The following is a 21,827-nucleotide window of genomic DNA, read 5'->3' as shown; positions in this document are numbered from 1 at the left end:
AGTTGGACAGCGTCTCATCTAACAGTTCATTACCTTCACAAAACAAAATGAAAGAAAAAACAGCTCTGCATCAACATAGCTGTAACTCTGACCAATTAGTTACACTAGAACAGTCTTTGCATTTTAGCACAAACATAATGATAAAATACAAATGGCCACTGTTTTTATAAAGATTTATTGCAGGCAAACAATGCAGTAAATAATATTTACAACTATATTAATATAAACATTCCTTTATATGGGATCCATGAGATGTTGGTGATCAGAACAGTTCTGTAAATCACAGTGGTGATGAATCGGTGCGAACTCCCAAAACCGTGCAGAGATTTTCCTATCGCCTATTTGACACACGTCACGTATTTGGAAATCCCCCAAAAAACAAGCCAACTAGAAAGTGGCAGCTCCTCTTTTCCTCTACCATGTGCATTAAAAGAAAATAAAACTCTAAAGGGTTCGAGGAGAATCTGAGAAAGGCAGAACACTTAAAACACATTTCAAACCTTTTTTTTTGTCTTTCTTGCTGTGTTGCGTCATGAAACAGCAAAGCCTTGAGGAGTGAGAAAGCCACCTGATATTACGTGTTCCACTCCAATTCTCCTACAATTTCTTTGACATTGAGCGGTTAGTTTGCAAACAAGTCACACGCACACACTTGATAATACTATTCTTCGGCTCATATTAAAATCTCACTGCAAACATTTTCTCTTTTTTTGGTTGTTGGACAAATCAGAACACGCATAAAATGATGAACCTCACAACCCAAATGCCAAACCCATGGCTACTGATGACTCGATGGCCTGACGGACTAGCTAATTGTCATGTGTTACAATTAAACAGAAATCCCAGCCATACAATCCAGTGACACTAGCCAAGAAGTGCTCATTGAGAAATGAAACAAAGATCAAGCAAAATTTGTTTTGGTTCCGCCCACTCTGAAACATTCCAGCGGTCAGGTGTGGTGTTGACATGGCGATCTCACAGTCTACAGCGCTCATTACTTTCCTCTCGTCTCTGATTCCATGCAAAACCTCTCAAACGCTTCCTCGATCTCTGGGTCCATCTCGTCGTCCTCACCACAAAAACTGCCACATAGCGAAAATGTTATAAGTATAGGAGAAGTGTTAATTTTCACAGTTTTTTATTTTAATCATAATTTTTGTCTATTGACAAAAATGTCCTATAAATTACATGTCATAATCATTAAAGGGATAGTTCACCCAAAAATGAACATTCTGTCATCATTTACTCACCCTCATGCCATCCCAGATGTGCATGACATTCTTCTGCAGAACACAAAGATTTTTAGAAGAACATCTCAGCTCTGTAGGTCCATACAATGCAAGTGAATGGTGATCAGACCTTTGTAGCTCTAAATATCACATAAAGGAAATATAAAAGAAATCCATAAGACTCCAGTGTTTAAATCCATACCTTCAGAAGCAATATAACAGGAGTGGGTGAGAAACAGATAAAAAAAAGAAAGTCATTTTTTAACTCTAAATTTCCACTTTCACATCTTAAAGTCACATCTGAAAGTTAAAGTGGTGATTTAGAGTAAAAAAGGACTTATATTTTGTTCTGTTTCTCACCCACACCTATTATATCACTTCCGAAGGTATGGATTTAAACACTGGAGTCTTATGGATTACTTTTATGTTTCCTTTATGTGATTTTTGGAGCTACAAATGTCTGATCACCATTTACTTGCATTGTATGGACCTACAGAGCTGAAATATTCTTTTAAAAATCTTCTTTTGTGTTCTGCAGAAGAAAGAAAGTCATACACATCTGGGATGGCATGTTGGCAAGTAAATAATGAGAGAATTTTCATTTTTGGGTGAACAATTTCTTTAAAATTGAAAAACTGACTTTCCTGAAACACAGAAGGAGATGTTAGGCTGTATGCATATCAGACACTATTCACATCCATTGCATCTTTCTTCCGAACAATGAAAGTGAATGGTGACCAAGGCTGTCAGTCCCTAACATTCTGCTTAACATCTCCTTTTTTTTTAATGGAAGTCAGTTATACAGGTTTGGAACAACATGAGGGTGAGTTAATAATGACAGAATTTTCATTTTTGGGTAAGCTAACCCTTTACCCTGGGACAACTGGACATTCTGCACTTCTAGAAATCTCACAGGATCAAAAAATACAAAATACTCACGATTCATTTCCATTCTCTTCATATGTGTCAGGGAAATAGTCTTCTCTGTCTAGAATCTCCTGATATTTCTCGGAGTACTCTGTCGTGAAATAAACGCATGACCATAATGAAACATACAAGAAGGAGAAGTCACTTAAAAATGATAATAAATAATATACACAATTATACAGTATATTCAGATATTTGACTATACATATTCAGATTTACAATTATATGTTTGGATTTATAAATGTAAATATTCAGATTTATTACTATGTGTTCAAATTTACATTCAGATTTATAACTATATATTTATGATTTATAACTAATTTTATATATATATATATATATATATATATATTTTCGGATTTACAATTATATATTCAGATTTTCATCTATATATTTGGATTTATACCCATATAAACAGGATTCATAATAATACATTCAGATTTACAATTATATTAGGGATGCACCGATATTAGGGATGCACCGGCCAGCGATGTTTATCGGACAATTATTGACCAAATAAAAACCAATCGGCATGTCAGTTGTAAGCATGTTATGAAAAACCGTGATATGAAAAAACGATGGTTTATTTCTAATTAATTATCAACATACTGTGTAAAAACTCTGAATTCAAATGCACAATCTAGAAATAACGATAGCCAAAAAATTTAGAAGGGTTTGCACTCCAAAGAACATGTAATATTTAATTTTTATTTTTATTCTGGATAAACCAGCATTACATACGTGACAGTTGTGAAAGCGGAACTTACCTATGGGCTACATGATGAGGGAAACCATCCAAAACGCTTGGACTCACTTTAACTTCCGAGACATTGGTATGGTATCTATTGAGACTGCACGATTGATTGAGTAAAGATTAAAAATTGCAATATGGTTGATTACTAAACCTTAAAAGGCTGCATTTTTAAAAAAAGCATGCATTTCAGTGCTTCAGTCAGTGCTGTGTGAGCAAGCGGTGCCCTCTAGTGGTCTGGACTGCAATATCCTTTATCCATTACATCACAATACAATTTAAAAGGCTGTTTGTTTTTTTTTCTCCCATTTTCTCACCAAATTGGAAATCCCAATTCCCAATGCGCTCTAAGTCGTCTTGGTGACATAGTGACTCACCTCAATCCGGGTGGCGGAGGACGAATCTCAGTTGCCTTTGTGTCTGAGACCATCAATCTGCACATCTTATCGCATGGCTTGTCGAGAGCGTTACTGCAGAGACCTAGCTCGTGTGAAGGCTTCACACTATTCTCCGCGGCATCCACGCGCAACACACCACGCATCCCACCGAGAACGAGAAACACATTATAGCGACCACGAGGAGGTTACCCCAACGTGACTCTACCCACCCTAGCAACCGGGCCAACTGGTTGCTTAGGAACCTGACTTGCGTCACTCAGCAACCTCTGGATTCGATCTTGCAACTCCAGGTGTGGTAGTCAGCGTCTTTACTTGCTGAGCTACCCAGGCCCCCCAAAAGGCTGTTTTATTCTTTTGGTTAAAACGTTTTATTTTTACATGATGCCATTTGACATTTCTGTGGAATTGCCCAACATATGCATAATATACATTTGTAATGTTCTATCATATAAAGCACATACTTATATAATGTGGGTTCTGTTGTTTTAAACGGCAAAAACAAAATACAAAAATGTTATAGAAGTACAAAAGTACCTTTTTTTCCCCCACATCAATCATCATGCTGATATTTATTTATTTATTATATTTTTTATTTTTATCTTCTATTTATCTTTTTTTATTGTGGCTGGCTCTTTTAAAAATGTTGGCCTGTCATGTGTTCGATAGATCCACTTCATGTTCAATGGGAATTATTTATTGTTAGAAAATTTAAAAAAAGCTATTTTTTTAAAAGCTAAATTTTTAAAACATAATTCCTGATCTAAAACAGTGATCTGTTGACAAAATAAGGTAAATTGGCAAATTATTGGTATCGGCATATACTTTTTTGTTAATATCGGTATCAGGCAAAAATGTTCATATCGGTGCATCCCTAAATGATATATACAGGATTTCTAACCATATTTTAAGATTTATAACTATATATTCAGGATTTATAATCACATATTCCCCATTTACAAATATATTTGGAACTTGATTATACAACAAAATATTCAAAATTTACAAAAATATTTACAAAATATATATAATTATCTCCTGTTATGGGGCCAAATAGGAAATAATTATATAAATTCTACTATATATGCAATGATATTCATGCATTTTTAAGCATGGCTTAAGTGCCCAAATACTTTTTGAAACCACTGTACGTGGGGTATACAAGCAGTGCAGATGTAGAGTACTCACCAGGATCTGCTGCTGTGAAAGGTGTACCATCTGCTGTGTAAAATGTTGGTTCATTCTGAAAAGCAAAATGCAAATGCAAAATATATAGAGTTGTCAAGCCAAGCAATGCAATCATTGTTCCAAAATGTGTGGTCATCAAAATTGTTTAACTTCACTGCATGTATTTGAAGGAATTATTTTCCTGAATGTACGCACCATGAAGTAGTTGGGGTCATTGTCGGGTGTAGCGTCACTGGACACGGCAGCAGTGTAAACTCGCCCCCAGTTACTCGACCGTAACTCCACCAGTTTCAACAACATCTGTCTGACATCTCTACAAACACACAGACACATAGCACACCCCTGATCTCAACAATATTTAGAACTTAGAACGCAATACAGAAATAGCAGAGGATGGGAAATGCCAATCTACTGTTAACCAATTCACTCACCGGCTGCATCTGGCATCCAACAAAATCTCTTCAATTTTCTTGATTATCTCATCCATGTCTGACTTTCCTTTCTCCTTCCATGTGTCCTCCAGAATTGAACCGCTCAGCTTGTTAGATCAAGTACAGCAAAGCAAGGAAAGTTAACAACATAACAGCCAACTAATATAACTTAAGTTTTACACTATTACAATAACATTGCTTCAGTATTATATTATACTGAATGACAAGTGCTTACTTATTATTCTATGACAGTGTCATGCTTTGAGAAAGTTGTCTAGTAGTTTGTTTACATCTGGATTACTGCCACTAGTGATCTTAAGTAGAGGTCAACCGATAGAGGATTTTGCCGATACCGATAACTAAGGTGGTGGGAAAGGCAGATAACCAATTTATTGTTCGATAGTTTTTAAAAATCTATTTATAGAACAGATAAAAACAATTCTTATACTTCCCTTACAATAACGGGCACAGACAAAGAGTCCAAAAGGAATAAAATACCAAATGTAGTTATGTAGTATTGTGCACCCAAAATCCCGATAATAACCAGAAAAATTCAGATTTGGTGCATAACGCTACACTTTTAAGTATAAACAAGCCAGAAACAAACCGGGGACTTATTTTGAAATGAAGAAATTATGAAAAAACTATCGGCATAGATTTTTCCCGATAACCGATTATCTGTTTAAACAAAGTACTCACTCTTATTTACTACAGCAAGTGCAATGTACTAAAGATTCCTCATGTAAATCACAGTCTTTAGTTGCTGTAAATAACCAACAGTTTTCCTAACATAAATGTCACTATTACTGTATAAGAAGAGGAATATCAAACCTTGAGTAATTTGACAGCACAGATTAGGTTTGGGTCGTCGGGGTGTGAGAACAATGCATTTAAAAGATCCTTTAGAGCTCCCAGTAAGACGTCAGCTCGTCCTGGTGTGCCTTTGCCACTTTTGACCTGAAAGACATAAAAAAAAAATTTCATCCTAAAGAATTAGACTGGAGTAGTTCATGTTCTTAGAAACTGAATGAACACACAGCTACAAAGTGAAACAAAGGGCTAAAGATCTAACAGGACTTTGAGACTTTATTTGGGCTTGTAACTTTAATGTCTAACTTACAGTAATTGCCATTTGAAAACAATCAGATTTGGCGAGGTTTGCATATTAGGTCACACAAAGGAATACAAATACAGGGGTTTAATTAGTTTAGGCTTTAATCTTACATAATTTCCTCAAGCGTATCAGGTCAGGTTCTGAGCTGGGGTTTATTTGGTGGTAACGACCGGCTGACTGTACCTTATCTGCTTATTACATGGCAACTTGCAGGGGTGTAAAAAGTACTCAGAAATTATACTTAAGTGAAAGTATGGATAATGAGTGAAACTTTTACTGAATTAAAAGTCCAAATATCTAGCCAAAAGCATACTTGAAAGTAAAAAAAGTACTCACATTAAATTGTACTTACTGTAAATATTAAAAAAGTAAAAAGTAGCTTTTTTCCTAGCTAGCATGAAATCAAGAGGAGGTTGTTTGAGAGGATGTTGTTAAATTCTGTTGGTTTGTTAAGTCGCCTTTTTACTGTCTCCGACGACATTCTGGTCAAAGAATCATGTTACAATAACAACATTTTTGCTAAATTATTTTTATGTGGCCTGTTGTACATAACACGATAATTTCCTGGTAGAATGAACACTAGATGTGCTAAAACAACAATGACTTTTATCCCCTTTCACTCAAATCACGAGTAAAACGGAAGATTATCAGTTCATAAACACTTACTTTCTCACGCAATGCTATCTTATGACATCTAAACACTTAATGTAGTACATGACTCATTTTAACGTTGCAATAAATAATCAACTACATTTACAAGCTTGTTCAAGTGTGATCAAATTGTGCGGTAGCTCGACTGATAGAGCTTTGCACTTGTGATGGAGAGGAGCGGGATACGAGTCCTGAAGAGCACGCGAGTCGACACGTGAGCCGAAAGTTGTATAGAAGCACCACAAAATGACATGGTTGCTTCAGAAATTGTTTTTCATGTCACATTTGCTTTTTCTGACACAATCGATTAGGTTTAAGTTTTAGCGTAGGGAGGTCGGTTTTGTTGATTTAAATCTCGATAGAAAATTAACCTTAAAAACCTCATCTGTTCGGGAGAACATTTCACTCGCTTTTAGCGCCACACAGTGGACATTTCACCTTGGAACTTCCCCGAGATGTGTAATGAACCACATTTTATTTTGCAAAAATGTTGCCATAGTCACGCAATGCTCTTTGCATGGGAGAAGGCACTCAGGAATTGCAATGTCAGAGCACTCAGCCTCTTGAGACATAAATAAATTCAAAATAAGCTTTGAAGAAAGTTAGTAATTTTGTTGGTTTTGGGAATTGTTTTCTGAGGTTTACTACCAAACCTTGCTGTTGAGCAGACGGATGAATTCAATAAAATTCATAATTAATATTTACTCGGATTCCATTATTTTTATTATCATCATTATCATTGCTGGTTTTATAGTTATTATTATAATTAATGGCTTTCCAACAACAACAATTCAGCAAATAGGGAGTAGAAATTAAAATATGATTTAAATATGAAGGCAAGTGTAGAAATAAATGACATGTAAACATTTAATTACAAAAGCCTTTTGTTTTTAAACTGTATATATATTTGCAATGTGAATGATAATTTCTGACTTCATAACTGTCCAATCTGTAGAAGTAGCAGGCATTTAGAATAAAATTTAAGACACAAAACGTCAGTGTTTATTGCTTCGTGCTCATAGCTTTGAATAAATAAACCACATTCAGTCAGGTGGTCACATACGGCCTAGTCACAAATATTTCAACGTATCCGAAGCTCAAATCAGATCTGAAATTCCGCCTCTGCAGAGAGTCAGAACTCCACACCGCCGCCGTGCGACACTCCATTTGAAATGACTGACCTCTAGCGTCATCTGTTGTTTGTCGGATGCAGTGAAAAGCGGCTTTAGTCCAGTAAGATGAAAGAGAATGATCTGCAAAAATGTAGTGAGTAATTTTCAAGTTTAAATAAAACTGTAAGGAGTAAAAAGCACTATTTTTTCTTTGGAAATGTAACTAAGTAAAAGTACAAGTATTCTGTTTAAATTGCACTCGAATAAAATAAATACTTAAGTATAATACTGAAGTATTTTTACTCAAATACTTTACAGCCCTGGCAACTTGTATATATAAATGGACATGAAATATTGATTTGAGTTTAAATAATTTTAATATCTGAAAATAAAGAGTGCTGAGTGATTTAAAATACATGAAACTATCACAGTTATGTAGGAAATTATACAATTTAGCTAAACAATTTACAAAATGCTGCAACTTTAATAATCACATTTATCATGTTTTGAGGTAATGACTGAAATAAGCATGTGTTGTGAACTGACCTCTAGGTTAAGGTAAAGTTCCCCCAGAAACAACACATATGAATGATACTTTTTCTGTGTGGTCTCATCTCCTTTCACAGCCTGATCTCTCTGCTCATACTCTGTACGACACCTACACAGACCAGAATGGAGTTTAAAGATAAATGAAACTGAAAGTAATGACAAAGTTTAGCTAGGTGGGAAACATATTGAATGAGATCATTAAATGGAGCAAGGTGTCAGTGAATGCCTCCAAACCATGAGAAGCCCCTTTTACAAAACAAGAAAAGTGCTTTTTACCCCCCAAAAAAATCTCTCTTTGGGCTTCATATTGCTTCACCTGGGCCCGTATTCACAAAGATTTTTATCTTACCACTAGGAGTTCTCCAAAGAGCTCCTCAGAGTTTTTGCTTAAAAGCTAATTGCTAAGAGCAAGTTTTCCTAAGGAAATCTTAATGTAAGTGTAAGGCAGAGTTGACCTTGTTGCTATAGATGACGTCACATTTTATCAGCGCACTCTTTTAAATTGATAGACAGGGAAGCGCTATTTGTCAGCAAATTTATTTTAGACAGATATCGGAATATATATAACAAACATAAGATGGACAGACGGACAGACATAGATAGACAGATTTATTTTTTTTCAGTTGATGAATATTTCTTCATCCTGTGTTGTTGCAATGAAACAAGCATGCATCCTGTCTACTGTATCACCTACACCGTGTAGCCCCTCGATGGCCGTGAACGCCACCGCCTTTTTTCTCTGAAGCAAGCGCATATCCATAAGAAAACATCCACAATGAATTTTAGGACAGTGTGTGGTCGGGAGAGGGCATATATAGTTTGATAGATTGTTCTGCTGACAGATGACAGAAATGTCCAATTCATCCGTTCTACACAGATTCACTTTGCCTGTGGCCAGAGAGTGCAAAGTTATCAAATATTATCTCCGGTGTAATTGGGTTGTTTCGTTTCGGTCCTTGCCTTTGCGTGCCATTCAGTTGTGTTCCCGCCTCCGGCAGCTCCGTGCGTGTTTAGAGAGAATCTCTGTACATTTCAAAAATAAAAATAAACAAACACAATTCACTCAACGGTGCTGCGGCATCGCGTTATTACATTGAAAAAGTTCCGGGTCAAAAGCCTACACGTTCTGCCGGCCATAAGTATCATCACTTATTTTAGGTGGGCATATGCAAAATCCTAAGAAAGATAGGTGGGCATACGGTGTATGCCTGCGTATGCCCTAGACAACACTACTGGTTAGGAACTACTTTTAGCCTTAAGATTTTTTGTGAATACGGGCCCTGAAAGCTAGCTGAGAGGAGAACTGATAGCAGTGGAGTTTTACCTCTGCAGCAGCAGCTGACGAAAGTTCCCGCTGGATGGACTGAGACTGATGCAATGGGACAAATGGTTACAGAGCCGTGCCCCAGTGTAGGAGAAGTTGGGAACAGATGTTGACTGTGGAAAGCAAATAATTGCGATAACTGCTTATTCCTTTTCATTATGTTTTGACAATGTTACTTAAAGGAATAGTTCACCCAAAAATGAAAATTGTTATTATTTAAACACCCTCATGTTGTTCCAAATCCATATACTGTTATTTTTGTTTAATTTGACTGTCAAAAAAAAAAAACAGAGGCACCATAAAAGTAGTCAATACGACTTGCACACTGTATTTCTTCACATCTTCTGACATCATACGATTTTGAAATTTAAGACATTATTCACTGAAAACCTTGCCCTCCATCGAAGCTCTCAAATCTAATTCGTGATAGCATTCTGATTCAAAAATGGCACGACGTGTTTGACTTCACTGATGCAAAAATGGCATTCGGTCGTAAGCGATTGCAACACACCTGTTCACACCTGAATGAGATTTGAGAGCTGCAGCAGAGGGGAAGATTTTTTCATGAACAACAAAGCTATCATATGGCTTCAGAAGACTTTGAATAGAGCATACAAGTCATATTGACTGTCTTTATAGTACATTTATGGTGTGTTTTTGTGCTAAACAGACCTGATCACTATTGTGCTATGTGAAGATTCTTCAAAACTTCTCCTTTTGCGTTCCACTGAATCAGTGAGCGTGGTTACATGCACGTTATTACACCGATTATGCTTAATAAGCTGATAACGTGTGATCATCTATGCATTTACTTTCCTTTATCGGTCATAAACGGCTTAAGAATAAACCGATCGACGCGGTCAGATTTTTGCTCATTACCTTAATTTCACATTGCATGTAAACACCTTTACCAGCATATCCAATGTACGTAAGAGTTGTGAGCATACCTCTTCACAGTTTGACGTCAAAAGCAGAGAATAACTCGATTTATCCAAATCTCGTGTAAACATAACTTTCTTGCTTGGTCTGGGTTTTTTAAAATAAGCTGATTTTTAGCAGTTATAGGCATGTTGGTGTGGATGAAAACGCATTTAGAAACATCATTTGGGTTTGAAATGTCATGGGGTTGAATAATAATACACAAGGTTTTCGTTTCTGGCTGAGCCATTTCTTTAAATAGTATGTGCTCTGCATTTTGTCTAGGTTATCATCGTTGAAAAATAAACTTGTCTAGATCACTTATCCAGGAATCAACGCAAGCTCACCTGTGTGTAGATGAGCTCTACTAGTTCCTGTAATGTCTCTTCTGTGGTCACCCAGCTGTTCAGCGTATCTGTGATGTAATCGATTTCCACCTCGAAGGACCCTGGAGACGTGGTCAGATGGCTTACAAAATCCTGAACTAAATCAGCCAATGAGGCCTCAGCATAGTATCCTTCAGATCCATCAGAATACACATCATCCTGTAAGAAAGGACACGAGGACACAGTCAAATATTCATGAATGTGTTATGAAAGCAGTCTGACCAGTGATCAGTATGACAAGGATTAGAAAGTCGCACACCTCACGTTGGTCACTTCTTTTTAACAAATATTACATTTATTGGTGGCTTAGGTGAATAATACCATGATAGTGTGGAACATATTTTTGAGTGATACAGCATATTCAATTTACCACGAAGCAGAACAAACAAGCATACCGCCAGAACACCTATTTAAACTGGAGCATGCGTGCTAGAACATTTGACTAAATATTATGCGTTTAATTTTTGACAGAAAATAGTGACACTCTTGTAACGTGGCCTAATGGTCCACCTTAACACGGAAAGTCAGGATAACACAATTGCGCTATTTAAAAATGATTGGTTGGCTATTTTAGGAAATAAACAAAAATAAATACATAAAATATAAACTCTTGTGTATACCTTACAGTACTTGCGTTTTGGTGTAGAGCAGATGAAATAATGTCTTTGGTCATTTGCAGCATTCTCATAGACGACACTATTCTTGCAAACTGTTTTCAGACGAGTGAAATACAGAAGAGTGAGAACTCTTTACATGCTCGTGCTTCACGCATTTCTGTTCTGTTCTTAAAAATAAAGAGTGTTTCTTCAAGTGTGTGTCTTTGTGTCCATCAGCATTTCTTGTCATCCGTCACTCCGAGATGTCTTGCAGGTTGCCCGCCAAAGTGGCAAGAAGATTAGCAAAATTACACGCCACTGCATGAAATGGGCAACCTGCATTTGGCGGGTGCTAATTTCAAACCCTGGGCTACTATTTATTTTTTTGGGTGACTTCCCAGCTCCATGGTGTTGTCATTTCACGATTGTTTTGTCATTTAATATCATCGAATAAGAAGCTGGATTCAGCTTCGTGATTAACATTGTCCTATCGCCCAGCCCTATGTTTGTGATGCATTTACAGTCCCTGTGCCTCAACGCATTGCAATGCTAACACTTCTTTAAAATCTAACGTTGATTTCCATTTTTGCTGTAACCTTTATTACATTATCATTACCTAGCATTAAATTACCGTGTTAACTACAGGCAGATTTCTGAAAGGCTGCATTACCTGCAACAGTAGCCTAAATCAATGCCTAGATAGATTTATAATTTCCATAAAGGAAAGTTGTTTAAGGGGCAAAGCAAGTTATTACATTTTGATAAAAAGAAAAAAAAAAAATCCATTTTTTATTTTATTAGGAATAGCCGTACACCATAGAGGGAATTTCTGACTTTATATCTCGTAACTGGGACTATATTTCTCGCAACTGTAAGATATATTGGCAAATGCGTAACAAACTCAGAAATCATGCACAATAAATCCAGAAACATGCATTAAGGAAGTAATATGGGTCCATTTTGATTTCAGAATGACTTTAAAGATCAACTCACCTGGTATGATGCATAAGAGCTCGGGACAAACTCTGGCGCAGCGGCAGACAGTTTGGAGTTTTTCACTAGCGAATCTGATGTTTTTAAGGCAGTAGCACTGCTGTTTTGGTACCCTGAATTGAAAAATGTAGGAAATCCTTGGCTTTCTGCAAAATGAAGCAATGAAAATGCAAAATAGTGCAATAATGGCTTAAGAGCATTTATTTTTGGAGTCATCTGAATGTAGATGAACAAGTAACCTAATTTAGTAACTTCTCCACTCAGATCATTTGACAGGTTTGGCTAGATTGACCGTCCTACCCACTAAAGCGCTGGCCACCATTTAAAGAGCTTGAATTCATGTGTGCCTATTAAAGTGCTACATTTGTGCAACTTACGACCACAATCTATCCATCTATCTGTATGTCATTTTCCATCACTGTCTGTACATCTAAAAATTTCCATCATTGTCTATTTGTCTATCAATCAATTTGTGTATCAATTTGTCTGTCCAATTGTCTGTCTATCCATCCATCTATCATTTTCCATTACAGTCTTTCTATGTCTATCTATTTGTTTCTGTCTGTCTGTCTATCAATCAATTTGTGAATCAATTTGTCTATCTGTCCAATTGTCTGTCTATCCATCCATCCAACTATCCATCTCTCTATCATTTTCCATTACAGTCTGTCTATATGTCTATTTATTTCTGTCTATCAGTTTGTGTATCTATCTGTCATTTTCCATCACTGCTTGTCTTTGTCTCCCTGTCTATAAGTCTATCAATTTGTGCATCAATCAGTTTTTCACAATTCCTGACATTTACTCATAGAAAACATTCCCTGTCTTAGGTCAGTTAGGATCACTACTTTATTTTAAGAATGTGAAATGTCAGAATAATAGTAGAGAGAATTATTTAGGTCCATTTAGGTTATTTAGGTTTTTTTTTTAGGTCTCGGCTGATTTCTTTTAACATTTTGTCAAGCAATGTCAAGCAAAGAGGCACTGAGTTTGAAGGTAAGCCTTAAAATACATCCACAGGTACACCTCCAATTCAGTACTCCTCCTGTCAGAAGCTAATTGGCTAATTGTCTAAAGGCTTGACATCATTTTCTGGAATTTTCCAAGCTGCTTAAAGGCACAGTTAACTTGGTGTATGTAAACTTCTGACCCACTGGAATTGTGATAGTCAATTAAAAATGAAACAATCTGTCTGGAAACAATTGTTGGAAAAATTACTCGTGTCAGGCACAAAGTAGATGTCGTAAACGACTTGCCAAAACTATAGTTTGCTAATATGAAATCTGTGGAGTGGTTAAAAAATGAGTTTTAATGACTTTAACCTAAGTGCATGTAAACTTCTGACTTCAACTGTATCTATCAATCTAAACTCAGCAAAAAAAGAAACGTCGTCTCACTTTCAACTGCTTTTATTTTCAGCTAACTTAACGTGTAAATATTTGTATGAACATAAAAAGTTTCAACAACGAAGACATTAACTGAACAAGTTTCACAGACATGTGACTAACAGAAATGGAATAATGTATCCCTGAACAAGGGGGGGGGTGAAAATCAAAAGTAACAGTCAGTATCTGGTGTGGCCACCAGCTGCATTAAGTACTGCAGTGTATATCCTCCTCATGGACTGCACCAGATTTGCCAGTTCTTACTGTGAGATGTTACAGCACTCTTCCACCAAGGCATTTGCAAGTTCCCAGACATTTCTGGGGGGAATGGCCTTAGCCCTCACCCTCCGATCCAACAGGTCCCAGATGTGCTCAGTGGGATTGAGATCCGGGCTCTTCACTGGCCATGGCAGAGCACTGACATTCCTGTCTTGCAGGAAATCACGCACAGAATGAGCAGTATGGCTGGTGGCATTGTCATGGAGGGTCATGTCAGGATGAGCCTGCAGGAAGGGTACCACATGAGGGAGGAGGATGTCTTCCCTGTAACGCACAGCGTTGAGATTGCCTGCAGTGACAACAAGCTCAGTCCGATGATGCTGTGACACACCGCCCCAGACCATGATGGACCCTCCACCTCCTAATCGATCCCACTCCAGAGTACAGGACTCAGTGTAACGCTCATTTCTTCGACGATAAACACGAGTCCAACCATCACCTCTGTTGAGACAAAACCGCGACTTGTCGGTGAAGAGCACTTTTTGCCAGTCCTGTCTGGTCCAGCAAAGGTGGGTTTGTGCCCATAGGCGACATTGTTGCTAGTGATGTCTGGTGAGGACCTGCCTTACAACAGGCCTACAAGCCCTCAGTTCAGCCTCTCTCAGCCTATTGCGGACAGTCTGAGCACTGATGGAGGGATTGTGTGTTCCTGGTGCAACTCGGGCAGCTGTTGTTGCCATCCTGTACCTGTGCAGCAGGTGTGATATTCGGATGTACCAATCCTGTGCAGGTGTTGTTACACGTGATCTGCCACTGCGAGGACGATCACCTGTCCTTCCTGTCTCCCTGTAGCACTGTCTTAGACGTCTCACAGTACGGACATTGCAATTTATTGCCCTGGCCACATCTGCAGTCCTCATGCCTCCATGCAGCATGCCTACGGCACGTTCACGCAGATGAGCAGGGACCCTGGGCATCTTTCTTTTGGTGTTTTTCAGAGTCAGTAGAAAGGTCTCTTTAGTGTCCTACTTTTTATGACTGTGACCATAATTGCCTACCGTCTGCAAGCTGTTAGTGTCTTAAGGACCGTTCCACAGGTGCAGGTTCATTATTTGTTTATGGTTCATTGAACAAGCATGGAAAACATTGTTTAAACCATTTACAATAAAAATCTGTAAAGTTATTTGGATTTTTACAAAATTATCTTTAAAATACAGTGTCCTGAAAAAGGGACGTTTCTATTTTTGCTGAGTTTATCTATTGATCTTCCATCACTTTCTGTCTGTCTGTCTATCCATCCTTCCGTCTATTTGTTCTTCCTTCTGTCTGTCTGTTCTTCCTTTTGTCTGTCCAATTATTTAATATGGGCGACTTAACCCATATTTTCGTCTTTTTATTGCCAAAGCGCTCTTAAAATGACAAATAAACAATAAAAACAAACATCTGAGCCTATAATACACATAATTTACCTCAAAAATCACCTCCCACCATTAGCCACTGCAAACTCTATTATTAGCCCGTTAGCAAGCAAGCTAGCAGTAAACTTCTTGTCAGTGACTTCACCTGTGTAAACTTCACCTGTGCTGCTTTCTGCGACCGGAGGAGACGTCCGCGGCTGTCTCAGCGGTTCACCCGGGTTAAACACCGAACTTCTCACCGAATCTCCAGCCTCGGACGAGGAGGATGATGATGATGGTGTGCTGTTATTGTTGTTGTACATGATCTTCTCTCAGATCCCGCCGTTCCGATCCAAACTCTCTGTAAGCTCACTGATCTGGTCTGTCGAGGCCGCTAAACACTAAATAGACAGCTTGAATCTTACACTCGACTTCTCACTTTCATAATTACTATTTCTGTTTCTAGCATCTGGCCCTTTATATGACTGACAAACTAATCACTTCCTCTGTCATTCTCCATATATACCACCTGACCACAGGAGCACTGCCATCTATTGGAAACAAAAGTCAAACGTCATTGTTACAAGTGCTCATATATTTAGGGTTTAGGATTGGGAATAAATAAAAAAAAAAAACTAACCCAATGTTTTAAAATAGTATAGTATATAGTAATAATATAAATATATAATCTTTTAAAAATATTTTATATGGCCTCATATCAAAACTAGCGATTCCTGATTCGCAAAAGAATCGTTTTTTTTTTTTTTTTAGTCTGTTCATTTCAATGAATTTTTCAAACGGGTTGGCAAAACGGTATGAATCGGTTCGCGAATCACTCGGAATCGCACGGACTGAATCATTTGGAGCGTTTTCCTCACACACCGTAGAACATTCGTGTTCCCCTCGTATGTGGAACATAAAATGTATAATGTTCCTAGTTCTTTAGAAAAGACGTACTCTTTTACTTTTTTTTTATTTTATAGTTTTTGAACGTCTTTGCACTTGATAAATACCTTTAAATAAAATAAATCTGGTCTCCTCTACCTCAGATTCGCTTGGAATGGTAGTTTCTTACCATGTTACTAAATTGAAATGCTTTGATGTAGTCCTTAATGGGTTATTTCACCCAAAAATTATAATTATTTCATAATTTACTCACCCTTACGTCATCTCAAAACTATATTACTTTCTTCTGCGGAGCACAAATGAAGATAGTTTAATGGAGATATAATATCTGTTTGTCCATACAATGCAAGTGAATGGTGACCAAATTTTCAAGCCTCAAAAAGGACATAAAGACAGCATAAAGATTTCTTCTGAAGGGATCCAGTTGGTTTTGGGTAAGAACAGACCCAAATGTTACTCCTTTTTCACTGTATATCTTGCCATTGCAGTCTCTAGGCATGATCATGATTTCAAGCTCGATTACACTTCCTAGTGCTTGACGCATGTGCAGAGCGCTAGATGGCGCTGGAAGTCTAATCGAGCTTGAAATCATGATCGCCAAGGAGACTGCATTTGTCGAGATTTTTAGTGAAAAAAGGAGATATATTTTTGGTCTGTTCTCATACAAAGTTAATAGGATCGCGTCAGAAGACAATGATTAAACCACTGAGTTTTATGAAATACCTACACTATGTCCTTTTTGGAGCTTGAAAATTTGGTCACCATTCACTTGCATTGTATGGACAAACAGACATCATATCTCCATTAAAACACCTTTGTTTGTGTTATGCGGAAGAAAGTAAGTCATTCGTAACTGTAATGAGAATGGTTAGTTGTCATAGTCCAACACCAAAGTCTCAAATATCTATTGTGTTTAAAATTACATTATGCAAGTGCAGTGAATTTTTTTGCACTCTTTAGAGAAATATTCTAGGTCCAATACAAGTCAAGCTCAATCGACAGCATTTGTGGTATAATGTTGATTACCACAAAAATGTATTTAAAAAAAAAAAAAAGAGGCAAAAATCGAGGTTACAGTGAGGCACATACAATGGAAATGAATGGGGCCAATCAGTAAACACTGAAATACTTATTAGTATTATTCAAAAGTATAACCAGAAGACGTAAACAGACAATTTTACAACTTTGTTGCCATGACGACTTAACGCTGTAAACCCTGTAATCTCACTAAATTATTATTTAAACAACTTTACAGCTCAAGTAATACACACATTTTAACACTAGAATGAATGCATTATAAGCTTCACATTTCTGCCTTTAAACCCTGCAAAAATTGGCCCCATTCACTTTCATTGTAAATGCATCACTGTAACCTCGATTTTTGTTTTTTTAAATAAAAAAAAAGGAACGAGTCAAAATCAAAACATTCTCCTTGACAGATTGGAAAACTGGGTAGGGCTCTCTGGGATGGTCCTCATTTGGTTCAGGTCATATCTAGAAGGTAGGGGTTACTATGTCAACATAGGCAATTATGAATCTGAGTGGACATCCATGACGTGTGGAGTCCCACAAGACTCAATTCTTGCACCGCTCCTGTTCAACCTGTATATGCTACCACTAGGCCAAATTATGAAAAAGAACCAAATTGCATACCATAGCTATACAGACGATACCCAGATCTATCTAGCCCTATCGCCCAATGAGTACAGCCCAATAGACTCTCTGTACCAGTGCATTGATGAAATCAACAGTTGGATGTGCCAAAACTTCCTTCAGTTAAACAATGACAAGACAGAGGTCACTGTATTTGGCAACAAAAGGCAAAATTCCAAATGTGAATACATAGTCAGAACTTAGTTTCAGTAGTCACATCAAAGCAATAATTAAATCCGCCTACCATAATCTAAAAAATATAGCCAGAATTAGATGTTTTGTATCCAGTCAAGACTTCGAGAAACTTGTTCATGCATTCATCACCAGTAGGGTGGACTACTGCAATGGACTCCTCATCAGCCTTCCCAAAAAGACCATTAAGACACCTGCAGCTCATTCAGAATACCGCTGCCAGGATTCTCACCTGAGCCAAAAAATCAGAGCATATTACTCCAGTCCTCAGGTCTTTACACTGGATTCCAGTTACATTTAGAATTGATTTTAAAGTACTATTACTCGTTTATAAATCGCTCAATAGCCTAGGGCCTAAATACATTTCAGCTATGCTTGTTGAATATTGTGGTGAGCAGGTCGGGGCCAAGATAAGTGGCGAATGACTTTCACCTGCATGCCACACCGGTCTCGTGTTCCAGTGAGGGGTGGCGGGAGTACTTAAGGAGAAGAGACGGGTGAAGCCGTCTGTGTGGGTCTGCGTGTCAGAAGTGCGGGTGCTGAAACGCAACACATATGTTGAATGTACAGCTGAAGTCTTATTGTGGAACGCTGAAAAGTCTTTGACAATAAATGTCTGTGTGCTTTGTCAACCCAGTCCTAGCTTCCTCTTTTCCTTAATTGTTAGAAATATAAACTTAACAGACCTCTCAGATCATTAGGATCAAGTTAGTTAGACATACAAAGGGTTCACTCAAAACAAGGTGAGACAGCATTTAGCTATTATGCCAACCACAGCTGGAACCAGCTTCCAGAAGAGGTCCAACAGTAGCCACATTCAAATCCAGACTGAAAACACATCTGTTTAGCTGAGCATTTTCTGAGCGAGCATTGTGCTGCACTTATTGATTTCACTGAATCATTTTGCTTTTGTCTGTCTTTCATTTTAATTAGTCTATTTTATTCAATTTGTATATAGCTTTTTCTCATTTTAATGATTCTATTACTTTTTATTATTATTTCATGTTCTTAATTGGTTTTACGAATCTTGTATTTTCTTTAAATTTATATGTAAAGCACTTTGAATTGCCATTGTGTATTAAATGTGCTATATAAATAAACTTGCCTTGCCTGATGAATATTATACATTTTTCACATTTAGGAAGAAAACAAAATACTGGGCTTGCTGACACAAGTAGTTCTCTAGCAGTCAATCAATTTTGAACTTCTAAAAATGAAAAGAAACCAATCATTATTCAATTAAACATTTTACTTGAATAATGATTTTGGTTATGTTGACACCTAATTAAACCTACTCCCAGATCATCATGTATCAGTCTTCAAATAAATGACATTTCTGATTTTTAAAATGACCAGCTGCTCTGGCTGAGATGTGCTCCCCTGATGCATCTAATTTCCATCATAACCAAACAGAAAGCTTTTTTGTGGGGGAAAAACAAAACAAAAAACTGTCCGCAGAAATGCTTTAAGTGATGATGGCAATAACAGCAGTATTGGGGCAGTGATTGTTCTTTATAAAGAAATACTAATTGTTCACACAAATAAGTAACGAACTGAAAATATATATTTTTAATTCTTATTAAAAGTGCACTGTAGGATTTTCCTGATTTTAACACATTATACGTTTATCATTTAAGGTGAAGTTGCAAAGTCTGGGTAGGGGACAAGACCAAAACAGCTAAATTCAGTCAAATTTAAAATGTACACACTCTTAAAAAAATAAAATAAAAAATAGGAAGACATAATTGAAGAGACATTCTTCACAACTTATTCTTTAAAATCACCCAAAGAGACAGAAAAGCTCCCCTAACTGAAGAATCTCCCTTGTACACAACAAACACAATGCAACCCACGTGTGTACGTCAACAAAGCCAAAATAATCGCTTTACGTTTACATTTATATATATTATCCAAAGCGACTTACAAAAGAGGAATGCATTGTAATTATTCCTTTCTAGGTAATGACAACTTATCAACAACAAGCACACATTCTGCAAACTGAATATTGATTTACTAATTTTGATAACTAAGTGAATATGAACCTGATCACAACTGACAGTACATAGCTTCTCACTCTTCTTCAAATGTTCAATCAAGTTCTCGCTCGGGTTTCACGATGTGCCAGAAATAATCAAGGAATTCTCGGTTCTGTTTGAGAATGCCTTTAGAATCGGTGACTTTGGGTCGCACGACGCTGTTCTTGAGCTCTCCCATGTTTTTCTGCATCACTGCGACCACGAGACTGTGCTACACACATGGGATGAGGCAGTGTGTGTGTTTACTTCCGGGTTTTTTTTTTTCTCCTGATAGCAAAGGATTTCAAAATAAAAGTCTCCATTACATATATATATATATATATATATATATATATATATATATATATATATATATATATATATATATATATATATATATATATATATATATGGTGAAATCTCAAACCACTTGCACATTTAAAGAAAGAGAAATATTTTTCTGTTTTGAACCCATAGTCAATCATATTATGCTTAAATTTGTGATACATTTTTGACTATACATATCTTTATTCAAAAGCTGAAATTATTTTTTATATATTTCTTATAGCAAAATAATTTCATGACTGTATAATTCTTAAAACAGGAAAGCAATGAGAAGTATTAAATTGTAATTATAAATATTTCTGATTTTTGTAATTTGCTAACTGTGTGATTCTTTTTCTTTATTCATACCCATCTATTTTAAACTATAGGACTATATCTTTGCTGACAGTAAAAAATATACCAGTTCTGCCTAACTCTGTTATTATTAGGGGCCAAGCACTGAAAGTGCGTAGGCACCTATTGTCTTCATTAGTGTTCTTCTTCTTCTTCTTCCATCATTAAGTCTATGGCAGCCCATAGAACCGTATGTGGGAAATTTGTGAAACTTGGCACACAGGTATAGGACAGTCTGAACATTAACTGGAGCAAATTTGGAGTCTCTAACTCAAAACCCTCTAGCGCCACTAACTACCCAATATTTCAAACATGTTTATGCTGATAACTTTTGAACCCGTAAGTGCTAAAATCAAAATAATTTTTTTCCTCTGATTCCTTGGCTCGAGATGAATCAATTGCACCCTATGTCATAATTTTCCGTGTTAAAAATGTTTACGCCATTTTGAATTTTTCGAAAAACATAGTTTTTCAAACTCCTCCTAGACTGTTTGTCCGATTTGCATGAAAATTTAATCAGATCATCTTCAGACCTGATCAGGAATTCAAGTTGATTAGTCAAAAGGTTATCAAATAAGGTGTGAACAAATTCGATATTGAGCACACCAAATTGGAGGTGAGGCTATATCTCTGTAACGCTTTAGCATATTCACACCAAACTTAGTGTGTGTTATGACAACCATGACTTGAGTGTACCTGCACAGCTTCGGCACAGCGCCACCTAGTAGTCACGAGATATGAACAATTTATTTTTTTGCTTATAACTTCTGAGCGGTTTCACCTAAAATGGCAAATCTGGTCTTGTTAGATTCTGTGCA

The 21,827-nt window shown here is 36.9% G+C and overlaps 1 protein-coding gene across 5 annotated transcripts; it reads right to left on the bottom strand.

The window, feature by feature from the left end:
• Positions 1-156: 156 nt before the first annotated feature.
• Positions 157-16,797, bottom strand: LOC127440029 (polyadenylate-binding protein-interacting protein 1-like). 5 transcript variants are annotated; one of them, XM_051696400.1, is made up of 12 exons: positions 15,732-16,797; positions 12,565-12,710; positions 10,937-11,134; positions 9,672-9,784; positions 8,345-8,456; positions 7,868-7,939; positions 5,753-5,878; positions 4,922-5,028; positions 4,686-4,803; positions 4,491-4,545; positions 2,169-2,247; positions 157-1,082 (listed from the first exon to the last, which is right to left on the bottom strand). In XM_051696400.1, the coding sequence occupies exons 1-12, from the start codon at positions 15,886-15,888 to the stop codon at positions 995-997; spliced, it is 1,371 nt and encodes a 456-aa protein (XP_051552360.1). In that variant the 5' UTR covers positions 15,889-16,797; the 3' UTR covers positions 157-994. The 5 variants fall into 5 exon arrangements, with proteins under 5 accessions (XP_051552360.1, XP_051552362.1, XP_051552363.1 ...); XM_051696402.1 differs by having other exon boundaries at positions 12,565-12,677; XM_051696403.1 differs by having other exon boundaries at positions 12,565-12,677; positions 15,747-16,797.
• Positions 16,798-21,827: the final 5,030 nt, after the last annotated feature.

The sequence above is a fragment of the Myxocyprinus asiaticus genome, chromosome 4, assembly GCF_019703515.2.
Source record: "Myxocyprinus asiaticus isolate MX2 ecotype Aquarium Trade chromosome 4, UBuf_Myxa_2, whole genome shotgun sequence".
Lineage (NCBI taxonomy): Eukaryota > Metazoa > Chordata > Actinopteri > Cypriniformes > Catostomidae > Myxocyprinus > Myxocyprinus asiaticus.
Note: the sequence above shows the minus strand (reverse complement) of the source record. Positions and strands in the feature narration are given on the sequence as shown.

Excerpts from the sequence above, each read along its gene's own strand:
- LOC127440029 (XM_051696400.1), bottom strand. The coding sequence starts at position 15,888 with ATGTACAACAACAATAACAGCACACCATCATCATCATCCTCCTCGTCC. Across the intron at positions 5,029-5,752 it reads GTGCTGTCAAATTACTCAAG|CTGAGCGGTTCAATTCTGGA; the intron begins GTTTGATATTCC and ends TGATCTAACAAG. Across the intron at positions 4,804-4,921 it reads TTGGATGCCAGATGCAGCCG|AGATGTCAGACAGATGTTGT; the intron begins GTGAGTGAATTG and ends GTGTGTTTGTAG.